The sequence below is a fragment of the Thalassophryne amazonica genome, chromosome 6 (assembly GCF_902500255.1).
Source record: "Thalassophryne amazonica chromosome 6, fThaAma1.1, whole genome shotgun sequence".
Lineage (NCBI taxonomy): Eukaryota > Metazoa > Chordata > Actinopteri > Batrachoidiformes > Batrachoididae > Thalassophryne > Thalassophryne amazonica.
Genome location: NC_047108.1, coordinates 96,742,126 through 96,755,447, shown reverse-complemented (window position 1 = coordinate 96,755,447; position 13,322 = coordinate 96,742,126). Strand labels below are relative to the sequence as shown.

At 41.6% G+C, this 13,322-nt stretch overlaps 1 protein-coding gene across 1 annotated transcript in view; it reads left to right on the top strand.

Annotated features, from left to right (window-relative positions):
- Window positions 1-13,322, top strand: part of LOC117512706 (protein kinase C and casein kinase substrate in neurons protein 1-like) — a 98,647-nt gene that overhangs the window by 71,928 nt on the left and 13,397 nt on the right. Inside the window, exons 3-5 of the mRNA XM_034172887.1 lie at window positions 8,654-8,810; window positions 8,961-9,196; window positions 12,206-12,361. Coding sequence (XP_034028778.1) covers window positions 8,654-8,810; window positions 8,961-9,196; window positions 12,206-12,361 — 549 coding nt within the window. The remainder of the gene's footprint in view (window positions 1-8,653; window positions 8,811-8,960; window positions 9,197-12,205; window positions 12,362-13,322) is intronic.

The window sequence follows — 13,322 nt, the reverse complement described above, 5'->3', positions numbered from 1 at the left end:
GGCGAATCCAGATGGAATGGGGGCATGGGGGAGGGATGTGCCTCCCTCACAATACCCCTAGATTAAAGGTCCAGTTTTGAAGCCTTTTTTTACTACAACTACTAATACTACTTAAAATAATATTAATTTCTACAAGTAAAATATTTAGAGAGAATTTAAATGTTAGAAAAATGCTAGAATGAATTTAATAGTTACATTTATAAACAATGTAGGTTAGAAATCGCAAGTTTTACTGTTACAGTGCTGTCAACAGTTAAATATGAGGTCAAGAAAGAAGTCTTTATTTTACTTTTTATAAAACAAATATTTATTTTCATTGAAGTCAAGAAAGGGTGACTATAAAGTAAGTTTTGGCAAAACAGGTATCATTGTCATGTTGAGGTGGCAGAGGGTTGTTGGAAAAGTAACTAAAAAAGTAACTAGTAATCTAACTTAGTTATTTTTACAATTGAGTAATCAGTAAAGTAACTAAGTTACTTTTTCAAGGAGTAATCAGTAATCAGTAATTGGATTACTTTTTCAAAGTAACTGTGGCAACACTGCTTATTTCCTGTTAATGTAACGTACATGGTTTTGCCATCATATCGGCGGACGCTGTGTCACCACACGCTCCTCTGACATGATCTGCTCTTCATCAGCTGTGCTGATATGCCGCGTGCATGTGTGCACGCATGCTCTTTTAACCCACCAAATTAACGTTAATGAATTCCCTCAGTACAGAATCATCTTTGTGTCAGTGCTCTTATCCACAGAGACACGGACAAAGAGCCTCAGTCATCAGACGCTCTGAGGCGGCCATTCACCACAACCACCTGCTTATAGCATCTGTGTTCTGTCAGCACAGACAAAATAACATTTTTACTATCAGATTTTGGCATTTCTATCATCTGTATTTGAGAAGATGACTCACACTGTGACCATTTTGGTGTTGAATTATTGTCTTCAGTGCTCAAGTGTGTTTTTGAGAAAGAGATCAGGTCCATCTGACAGATCCCAAAAATCTAATTATTAAAGAGACTTCAAACATTTCTGAAGATACTGACATGCATTCATACATAGACTGTGGTGCATTCAGGACAATGCTCGCAATGAAGCTCAAGACTGTAGTTGGGCCAGATTCTGGATCCATTTCCTGTTAGATCTTATTGACATATTTAAAGGGGATGTTTGACATTTTTCAGCCTAGTCTCTAGTTTTGGATATTTTACCATTAATCATTTCACTTGGGGAAAAAAACTAAATTGACGTGTGTAGTATTGACATAGAACACACACCAACATGGGTCAATAGGCTTGGTGATGTAATGGCGTGGGGCAAGCTGAAAACATGCATAGTTATCCTCCTCTTTTTGCCACTTATCATTTATTTGCTGATGACATCCAAATTTACTGCTCATTTAAAGCCTCTGAGATCCAGAAATTGGGCTCTCTACAGAACTGCTTTGAGAAAATAAAACAATGGCTCGGTGCAAATTCGCTGCAGTTAAAGTCGGATAAAACCGAGGTGCTGGTGGTTGCCCCCGATGATGTTATTCCGGGATTAAACAGTATTTAGGTCTTTTGAGCTCATCTGCAAAATCTAGCCTGAGAAACCTAGGTGTTATCTTTGATAAAGAAATGTCATTTGAGCATCATTCCAAATTCATTCCAAACTCCAGATTTCCAAACTCAGATCAATTGTTTCAAAAGATGATCTTGAGTTGATTATTCATGCATTTGTATCTTCTTGTTTGGACTACTGCAACAGTTTGTTTTCCTGTCTGAACAAAAAGGAGCTGTCCCGTCTGCAGCAGATCCAAAATTCTGCAGCAAGGCTGCTATCTCGCTCAAGAAGGAGGACTCATATTTCTCCTATTTTGAAGTCTCTTCATTGGCTCCCAGTGTCGTTGCGTTTCCAGTTTAAGATCCTAGTGTTGCCTTTTAGAGCTTTGCATGGCCAGGCTCCCCCTACATTAGAGACCTGTTATGTCCCTACGCTCCCACTCTGAGCCTGAGGTCAGTGGATCAGAACCTTCTGAGGGTCCCTCGTACCCACTTTAAGACCCGAGGAGATCGCTCTTTCAAGCCGTTGCACTGAGGCTCTGGAATGATCTCCCTTTGTCTCTTCATTTTGCTGGACACTGTCGATGTTTTTAAGAGCAAACTTAAAACCCATCTGTTTCTCCAGGCATTCAAACCTTAGTAGTGAGAGGTCTGTTTTATGACCACTGTGTGTGTCTAATGCCGCGTTCACACCGGGCGCGATCAGACACTACAAATTTGCGGGGGTCGCGTGGCGATGGACGCGCCTCCTTCACCCGGTATGTCGCTCTGCTTTTGCTGCGAAAATTCGCCCGGTGCATCATCAAATAGGAGCAGCTTCCATTCCGCTCGCCGGCTCCTGTTGTCAGTCAAGTTAACATGACGGACCTTGATCACAGGGAGCGAGTTGTTGTGGAAAGCTGACAAACGTCATGAGACGTTCCCAATTCAGGGAGTATCATTATTTGCTGCAGGAGCTGCGTCTGGACGACGGCTGCTTTCAGCGGTCCTTCTGCCTCTGCAGGACCCAGTTTGAGGAACTCCTGTCCCGGTCACGCGCGCACATGTAAAAAAAAAAAAAGAAAAGAAACTGCTGCCTGCTGCGGGGCTACAGCTTGCTCTTCCCCCAAAAACTCTGTCATAATTGTGTTTATTGTGTTTATAATTGTGTAACTACATCTGTGTAGTTAATAAGTAAAATATTTCTCCATGGACGATTCGCCCGCGCGTGCATGTAAAATAAAAAGAAGAAACTCCGCTCGCTCCAAAAACTCTGTCATAATTGTGAAATAAAGGACAAAAGAGGCATAAGTCCTGCTCACAGGCTGCTACCAGATACAGGACATGTTCACATCTTCAGTCAAACTCCAGACACCTCCACGTCACTACATATTCACGTTCATATAGCACTTTCAATTTCGTTGTGACTTTGTAAAAAGTAACAATGGCAATAAAGACTATAGAAAAAAAAAATTGAATATTCAGTCCCTGATTGGTCATCGCGGCGCGACGAGACGAAAAAGTTCAGATTTTTCACCTTGGGGAGTAGGGAAAGGTGATGTGATGCAACGCAATATTGCGCCACAAACGCGGCAATCACTCAAAATTGCTTCACTCGCGTCCATCGCGTCGCGCTGCGTGACTTGGCGCCAAAACGCGTCATTCCATAAGGATTACATGGCAACCTGTCGCTGCTGTCGCTCACGTCGCACCCGGTGTGAACGCAGCATTAGAGTATTTTATTGTGATGTACATTGTCTTTTATTCTCAGAATTTTTATCTGTGTGTGTCTTTTGTGAAGCACCTTGTGACTTTCCTTGTCTGTGAAAGGTGCTATATAAATAAATATTACTTACTAAAGTAAGTGCCTTCGGCTGCTCCCTTGTTTGCACTTGGGGTCGCCACAGCAAATCCAAGGTGGATCTGCATGTTGAATTGGCACAAGTTTTATGCCGGATGCCCTTCCTGACGCAACTCCACATTACATGGAGAAATGTGGCAGGGGTGGGATTTGAACCCGGAACCTTCTGAACTGAAATCAAGCGCATTAACCACTTGGCCACCACCCCTACTTACTTACTTACTGAACAGGCAAAATTGTCTTTAGAAGTGACTGGTAGCACAGAGAGGATCCCTACAGAGGTAAATGTGTGCGTGTTGCCTCAATAATTGTAAATAAACTTTTTAAGATGACTGATTACACAGTTAACCAGTTACCATATAGGCAGGGAGCACCAAAACAAGGGTAGCCACAGGATGGTCTAAACATTGGGACTTTCTGTGCCTGGTGAAATATGGAGGATATCGGGTAGATCAGCTGGAGGAGGAGGCAGTGCTGCATGAATTAAGCGCTCAACTGCTTGGATGCTGTTTCCACAAATGATCTGCTTGCTTTTTATGCTTTAGCAGAGATCCGGTTCCTTGCCAGAAAACCTCTCACTTCTGTCACCTGCTGAGTCTGCCATCTAAATGGCAACACACCACTTTCAAGTAAACATGGCTCATAAAGAGACTATCAGATGACAGTCTAATTATTAAGCCCAAAATGCACCCATGATTAGTTCACAGACTGTATACAACCACTTTTCACCCTGTAGTTTACGCTGGGCTCAGATGAGGCGCTGTGTAAATACCAAAGTGTAGTTGGACACGCCCCAAATAAACTTGCACTATGCACTTTAGACCATGTAGTATGAATGATCAAGATAGGGCCCATCGTGCCATAGTACATCTGTCTTACAGCCTTCCTGCAGCTACCAAATGCTAATCTCTCAGTCTGATTCAAACAATATTAAAACAATTGCATTTTTTTAGATTCTGGGGCGTTCTTCCCCCCCAGTGTCACCTCATTTCACCCTGTCTCTTCACGACTCCTCCTGGTGTTGTGGTGAGACAAACCTGCAGTTGCAGTGACTGTGCCGGCGTTTACACATAGTCCCATATTCGACACCCTTTAACGAAACGCCACATTCATACTCTGAGATTACACCGCAGACGAAGCTCCACATGCAGGCTCATGTCAGCACCAATCAGAGAGCAGCTCTGCAGCCTGGTAACATCTCGGACAGGCTGCACGTGACACACAACTGCGTGTATTTACACACAGGGTGCATTCTTTATACAGCGTGCTTTGACCTCGCTGTCATTATCGGAGAATGCATCCGCTCGCGTTGCGTTGCTCAAGAGGATTACAGCAGTCACCATTTGTGGACATACATACACTCACATGCACAAACCTATATTATTGCATAACTACACATGGACACTCACGAGCTCCCTCCCCCACATGTCCTCCCTGCATCATGCGCCATGAGCTCATGCCCCTTGCAGGCCCTGAAGATGCGGAGCCACACAGCCTGGTTCTGCTCCTATATATATATATATATATATATATATATATATATATATATATATATATATATATATTTTTTTTTTTTTTTTTTGTGAATCAGCTTTAGGTGGAAACATCATAGAAAGGAGGGAAAAGATTTTGACAGAGACGTCTGACAACACCAATAAAAGGAGGCATTCTTCTGTGCAAAAATGTTGGTGTGTGTTTGAAACATGCACATCTCCTACACTTACAGTGTGTTGCTGTTCGTAGTGTGCATTTTTTTCTTTTTGTGTATATTAAGATGTGGTGGTATAATATTTTGTATGCATCCAATTTAACTTGTTTGTGCTTGAGCCTATATGATGTGTGTGTGTGTGTGTGTGTGTGTGTGTGTGTGTGTGTGTGTGTGTGTGTGTGTGTGTGTGTGTGTGTGTGTGTGTGTGTGTGTGTGTGTGTGTGTGTGTGTGTGTGTGTGTGTGTGTGTTTTTGCTTTAACTTTGTGACTGAGAGAGCTAGTAGATTGGTTGCAAGTACGTATGAATCAGCAAACACTAAGCCACCTGCTGAACTGTATGCGGTGTCATGATGACATCATCAAATGACATCATGCCTTTAACTGCAAAAATAAAAAAAAACACATTTTCTGCAATAACTTTGAAACAAACAAAAAAAACTGTAGCAGGATGATCTCAAGCACATATGTATTGCCATATGCTGGTTTGTACATGGCAGCATGATGACATCATTACAGTAGATGCCATCAAAGGATGGTATAAGATCCAAAACCCACATATTTCTCAGTAACCCAGAAACTAGAAGTGCAAGAAGGATAATTTAGCGTGCATATAAACCAGAAACTAGAATGTCACTTTCTAATGAATATGTGAAGTGATGATGATGTCATTATAAATAGGCATGCACATACAGTAGTGTTCAGAATAATAATAGTGCTATGTGACTAAAAAGATTAATCCAGGTTTTGAGTATATTTCTTATTGTTACATGGGAAACAAGGTACCAGTAGATTCAGTAGATTCCCACAAATCCAACAAGACCAAACATTCATGATATGCACACTCTTAAGGCTATGAAATTGGGCTATTAGTAAAAAAAAAAAAGTAGAAAAGGGGGTGTTCACAATAATAGTAGTGTGGCATTCAGTCAGTGACAAACAGGTGTGAATCAGGTGTCCCCTATGTAAGGATAAAGCCAGCACCTGTTGAACATGCTTTTCTCTTTGAAAGCCTGAGGAAAATGGGACGTTCAAGACATTGTTCAGAAGAACAGCGTAGTTTGATTAAAAACTTGATTGGAGAGGGGAAAACGTATACGCAGGTGCAAAAAATTATAGGCTGTTCATCTATAATGATCTCCAATGCTTTAAAATGGACAAAAAATCAGAGACGCGTGGAAGAAAATGGAAGACAACCATCAAAATGGATAGAAGAATAACCAGAATGGCAAAGGTTCACCCATTGATCAGCTCCAGGATGATCAAAGACAGTCTGGAGTTACCTGTAAGTGCTGTGACAGTTAGAAGACGCCTGTGTGAAGCTAATTTATTTGCAAGAATCCCCGCAAAGTCCCTCTGTTAAATAAAAGACATGTGCAGAAGAGGTTACAATTTGCCAAAGAACACATCAACCGGCCTAAAGAGAAATGGAGGAATATTTTGTGGACTGATGAGAGTAAAATAGTTCTTTTTGGGTCCAAGGGCCGCAGACAGTTTGTGAGACGACCCCCAAACTCTGAATTCAAGCCACAGTTCACAGTGAAGACAGTGAAGCATGGTGGTGCAAGCATCATGATATGGGCATGTTTCTCCTACTATGGTGTTGGGCCTATATATCGCATACCAGGTATCATGGATCAGTTTGGATATGTCAGAATACTTGAAGAGGTCATGTTGCCTTATGCTGAAGAGGACATGCCCTTGAAATGGGTGTTTCAACAAGACAATGACCCCAAGCACACTAGTAAATGAGCAAAATCTTGGTTCCAAACCAACAAAATTAATGCCTCGCAGATGTGAAGAAATCATGAAAAACTGTGGTTATACAACTAAATACTAGTTTAGTGATTCACAGGATTGCTAAAAAAGCAGTTTGAACATAATAGTTTTGAGTTTGTAGCGTCAACAGCAGATGCTACTATTATTGTGAACACCCCCTTTTCTACTTTTTTACCTCCACCAAGGAGGTTATGTTTTCGGTCGCGTTTGTTTGTTTGTCTGTCTGTTTGTCAGCAGGATAACTCAAAAAGTTTTGAACGGATTTTGATGAAATTTTGTGGAGTGGTTGGAAATGACAAGAGGAACAAGTGATTAAATTTTAGTGGTGATCCGGATCACAATCCGGATCGCGATGCTAATGCCTTAGCATGTCTATGGCATTTTAAATGTTAAAAGTTAGCATTAAGCAGTTGCAGCTGTCATCACGTTCGGGTGCATTTGTTTTCAAATTGTAATATTTCTTAAATTTATTTTTGTTTATATATTAATAATCTAATGATTATTATATACAATTTTAGAGAAAGAGACAAAAAGAATTTTTTTGTCTGTCTTTGTCAGCAGGATAACTCAAAAAGTTTAGAACGGATTTTGATGAAATTTTGTGGAGTGGTTGGAAATGACAAGAGGAACAAGTGATTAAATTTTAGTGGTGATCCGGATCACGATCCGGATCCAGGAATTTTTTTAAAGGATTCTTCACCATTGCGGGATAGGGGGAATTTTGACATTCTAGTGTCTAACTCCACAAAAACAAGGCAGAAAAGCTTGAAAAAAATTAGGGTGTAACATAGTCAAATGTTCTATCAAACAACAAAGTTTGGTGATGATCGGATCTGGATTCCGGATCTGGTGATCCAGAATATGCAAAAATATAGGGAAAATAGAAAATGTGTCAGTGTGAGGTGACAAATGAAGCTAGAGATGCACAACTAACACCAAATTGTAGCTGAATCTGTACTGATTCAGTAATGTGTCATCAGATTTGATGTAGCTTCAAATATTATGGAGCTAGATCCAGAAGAAAACCGCCATTACCGAAAAATCGTTTTTATACAATAACTTTTCAACTAATAAAGACATAAAAGTGATTCCAAGTTCTAGTGGTATGTTTTCATGGTCAAGGATGTCAAATATTTAGGAAAGAAAAGTGTATGTATCATAGTTTTGGTTCTAACACTGAATTGTTGAATAGATCACTGTGCCAAAGAGGGAATCTCTTTAGGGTTAGTGACCCTATGGCCTTGGCGGAGGTTTGCACTCTCTGAGTGCTTCTAGTTTTACTAATAGCCCAATTTCATAGCCTTAAGAGTGTGCATATCATGAATGCTTGGTCTTGTTGGATTTGTGAGAATCTACTGAATTACTCATGGTGCTTTTGTGTGCTAAAAATAAATTATGTGCAGCAGTAAACACAAGGGAAGCACTTCATAAGAGCAAAGCAATGACAGATTGTAAGAAAAGTGTTTCCCTCTGCGTGCTGTCTGCTGTGCATCAGTGATTTTTAGCACATATGAGCATGATGAGCACCAGTTATGTGCACCCCTGATTATATAAAATTATTTTGGTTTGGAATGACCAATAAGCCATGTCTGTATGATCATGATACCTACATCAGTTTATAAATGAGTATTTAGTAACATTCCTCACTTGTTTTGACTGTGATTTCTTGTGATCAAACTAAGTAATCATTTTTCATTGCTGCTACTTTGTTTTCGTATTTGCCACCACGCGTATGGGGAGATGTCTCCGGGCGAGATTCTCTGAATGCTTGTCTGTGTCTGTTTCCAGGTGGGGAACTACAAACGTGCTGTGAAGCGATTTGATGATGGCCATCGGCTCTGCAATGACCTTATGAGCTGTCTACAAGAACGTTCAAAGATAGAGAAAGCCTACGGCGATCAGCTAACCGGTTGGTCCAAGAGATGGAGACAGCTCATTGAGAAAGGTCATTCTTTGGAAAGTGATCAATAAAATGAGTCTTTTACCAAATTACTTTGGCCACAGCAGCATTTGTTTGACTGAGGTTGTTAGTTGCACACTCGCGCATAAAAATGTCCTATTTGAAAGGAATCCCTGTGTGTTTGTGTTTCTGCAGGCCCACAGTATGGCTCTGTGGAGAGAGCCTGGCTGGCTGTGATGACTGAGGCAGAGAAGGTGAGCGAACTGCACCAAGACGTGAAGAACAACCTGGTTAACGAGGATGTTGAGAAAGTGAAGAATTGGCAGAAGGAAGCCTATCACAAGCAAATGATCGGTGGATTCAAAGAGGCGAAGGAGGCAGAGGAAGGCTTCAAGAAGGCTCAGAAACCGTGGGCCAAAAAGCTCAAAGAGGTGAGCAGGATGAAAACACTTTTCTTTGAATTCTTGTCCATGGTCCAGTAGAATTTCTTATATTCAATAAAAAAGAACCCCTTCTCAACATAACCCCCATGTGAGTCCACACACTTTCTCCAGGGTCACTGCAATGCCTTAATATCCTTCTCAGAGAAGGTCTTATAATGGAGCTCAAGGAACTCATCCACTGCAGATATGGCATCATTATCAGTATTATAATGAGTTCCAGTAAGATGCCTTTTCATGTCTGGAAACAGATGGAAGTCCAAAGGAGCCAAATCAGTGGAATAAGGTGAGTGTGGAACAAGTTCGAAGCCATATTCTTGTTTGGCAGCCACTGCAAGCAATAACCCATGTGTGGGCCGGTGCATTGTTCTTGTGAAAGAGAACACCCTGTCGGAGCATTTCACACCACTTCTGCTTTATTTTCTCCCACAGCTGTGGCAGAAGGGAAGCATAATAGGCCCCCACTGATGGTCTGTCCCTTCTGGAGATAGTCCACCATTATGATACCCTCAGCATCCCAGATGACAGAGGCCGTGGCCTTCCCAGCAGATGAGACAGTTTTGGCTTTCTTCAGCAGGGGAGAACCCACATATTTCCATTGCTCCGACTGTTGTTTGGACTGTGGCTGAACGTGATGGACCCAGGTCACGTCCATTGTCAAAAATCATTGCATTAAGTTATCCAGATCTGCCTCAAAAAGCCTAAGATTCTCCCTGGACATCTGGAACCTCGTGTATTTCTGAGTTCTTCTGTCAGAACTAAATGACCTCTCTCCAAGGAAATGTTGACAGTACTCACTATGTGACGCTTGCTTACTCTTCTATCAGTGAGGACCACATTATGGATCTTCTTGATCGTATTGGTTGAGGTGGCAGTTCTGGGTCTTTCTGAGCTTGCTTTATCTTCGACACAGACTTCAGGACCCCACCATCACACACCCCCCCCCATTCTCTATTGTCTACTGTGGACACTTTCCGCTTCCTGGGATCCACCATCTCCGGAGATCTGAAGTGGACCTCCCACATAGACTCCATCAGGAAAAAGGCACAGCAGACAATGTACTTCCTCAGACAGCTCAGGAAGTTCAACCTGCCGCAGGAACTGCTCATCATCTTCTACACATCCATCATCCAGTCTGTCCTGTGCATCTCCATCTCAGTTTGGTTTCCCTCTGCCTCCAAACATGATAGGCACAGACTTCAACAAACTGTCAGGTCTGCAGAAAAAAATCATTGGGGCCAGCCTGCCCTGTTGGACTTATACCGGTCCAGGACCAGGAAGCAAGCTGGTAACATCTCTGAAACCCCTCACACCTTGGACACATACTGTTTAAACTCCTCCCCTCTGGTCGACTTTACAGAACTCTGTAGGTCAAAACAACCAGACGCAGGAACAGTTTCTTTCCACAGGTCATCACACTGTCGAACAATTTAACCAATCTGTTAGTCTGTTTCTCCTTGCACACATTTTTATTGCACATTTGCACATTTTTTATTGTGAATTATTTACTATTTAGTGTATATTTATACATGCTTGTACAGAAAGAGTACAGCTCAAACTGGAGCCAAGTTCCTTGTATTCTTTGAAGATACTTGGCGAATAAAGGCTATTCTGATTCTGATGTTCTGAATTCAACTGACCAGCGTCTAACTGTAGCATAAGAGGTGGCATCCTCCCCTAATGTCATTACCACGTCCTCATGGATGTCCTTCAGAGACGATCCGTTTTTCGTAAGCTCGTGAATCACAGGACGCCCAACAGCTTTGTCCATTTTGCCCATCTGACACACTCTTACTCACTTCACTGAAATATTGCACCCAGTGAGTCAAAATTTCACACATTCTCAAGAGATATGTTGGCTTCTCAGAATGCAAACGATGGAGAACCACACCCTACTTTTTCTGGATCAGGCTCAGAACTTTTCAGTCACCCACCATATGTGTGGGTTTGAAGTTGCAGTAGCTTGAAATTAACTTGTGTATCAGTTCTGTAATTTCTAAAGCCTAGGTCTGTTGGTCACCCAGGCTTGTGAGCACTTGTAGGGAAGAACCCAAGCCTTAAAAAACTGCCATTGTTTCATTGTTGATGCAAGTTTAAACTATTGTATTTAGAAGTTTTGCTAACTCTGTGGCAGTGGGGGGATGGTATTAGGAGTATTTGCTCACAAAGTTAATAGTATCATTTACAAGTCAGCTACATGGGCACTCTTTGACAGTTCCCAGACAGCAAATAGATCCGGGCCGGATGTAGTCCAACATCTGGTACCAATCCTGAAAACAGATCTGGTCCAGACAGTTTTTGCACCCTGGCCCAGATCCGGCACGGCTCCGCTTTACAGTTCCGGAACAGAGCCGGACCAGATCTGAACTGGATCCGCAAAACACCAACCGTTTACAGACCATATCTGGCACGGATCTGGGACAGATGTGGTCCGCATCACAGCACAGTGGCAGGAACATGGGGCATAACGATAAGCAATTTTATCTGCACTCGGTAGAAACTATCCATTAGTGGTTGTAAACTCTGTACTCTGTAATCGTAATCGTCACTGAGGCTTTTTTAAATGCTTATTGCAAAGCGGTTTGTTTCTTTACGACAATCAAGTTTTATAAGTCCAGGGACACTGATCTGTGTGTTATAGATACAAATCAGTTTCCTCGGATCCACGGAACTTACCTCTGTAAAACTTGTTCCTGCCACGGTGCTGTGATGCAGTCCACATCTGCCTCAGATCCATGCCAGATATGGTCTGTAAACGGTTGGTCTTTTGCGGATTAAGTTCAGATCTGGTCCGGATCTGTTCCAGAACTGTAAAGCGGAGCCGTGCCCTCTGGGCCAGGGTGGAAAAACTGTCTAGACCGGATCTGTTTTCAGGATTGGTACCAGATGTTGCACTACATCTGGCCTGGATCTATTTGCTGTCTGGGTTAGTACATTAATGCGTTTGTGTGCCAACCAGATTGTGAAATGCTGATCAAGTCGCTAACTTTGTACATACAGGTGGAGACGGCTAAGAAAGCGTACCACATGGCCTGCAAGGAGGAGAAACTGGCTGCAACCCGAGAGGCCAACGGCAAGACTGAAGCGTCAGTCACACCAGACCAGCAGAAGAAACTCCACGAGAAACTGGACAAATGCAAACAAGACATGCAAAAGGTGACAAAAGACTGAAAAACAATTCAAGAGCAACAACACTTTTAGTTTGTTTAAACATACAAGAAGAAAATTACACAACAAAATACACAACAATTGCTGTACTGTTAAATCATTTAATACAAATTTCTACAATTTTTACACAAAGAGACCACAAAGAATTATCTTGTCTTACAGACACACAAGAATTTGAACTCTGATGTTCAGGCTTATAGCTGCAGTTTTCATATTTACATTTGAAAATTCCTCTCTCACCGTATGCAGAAAATGTTCAAATATTCTTGTTCAGTTTTATTGACATGATTCAAAAATCACAAGAAAATCTGAGTGGGCTTTTCGCTCTCCACCCCATGGGTTTTAGTGAAGCAAATGCGGGTTTTAGTGGAGCAAATGGCATCAATCTTACAGCAAAATCCTGCAAATGTTGATATAAGTGCCAAATTTGGCATGATGAATCCCAAGATAGTTAGTACTTACCAAATCTGATTGACTGGTCACTTGAAAATTCAAGATGGCGGCCATTTGCCAAGATGGTCACCTAAATGACCTGCCAATTATTTTATTTTTTATTTATTTATTTATTTATTTTTTTGCCTAAAAATGCTCCTACTTAATTGATTTGTGCAAAATTCATGGCAAATTGTATGTTGTTCATCACAATGGATCTGTTGTACAGCATCAGTGAAATCCAAAATGGTGCCTAATTTCAAGTTGGCCCCAAGTCGACCACAAAATCTTTTTTTTCTCTCTGTCGCTCTCTCTCACTAAAATATCATGCCAGATTTAATTTTTCATGTTCCAACAACATTATACTCTTAGTGGCATAAACTGGCATTTGGCCGTGCTGACTGCAGATACTAAAAATTACAACACAATATATTCAACACTAAACACCTTTTATAGGCCGACATGTATACAGTAGTTTGAAGAGATGAACACTTTTAAAACGTGCTGGATGGAAACC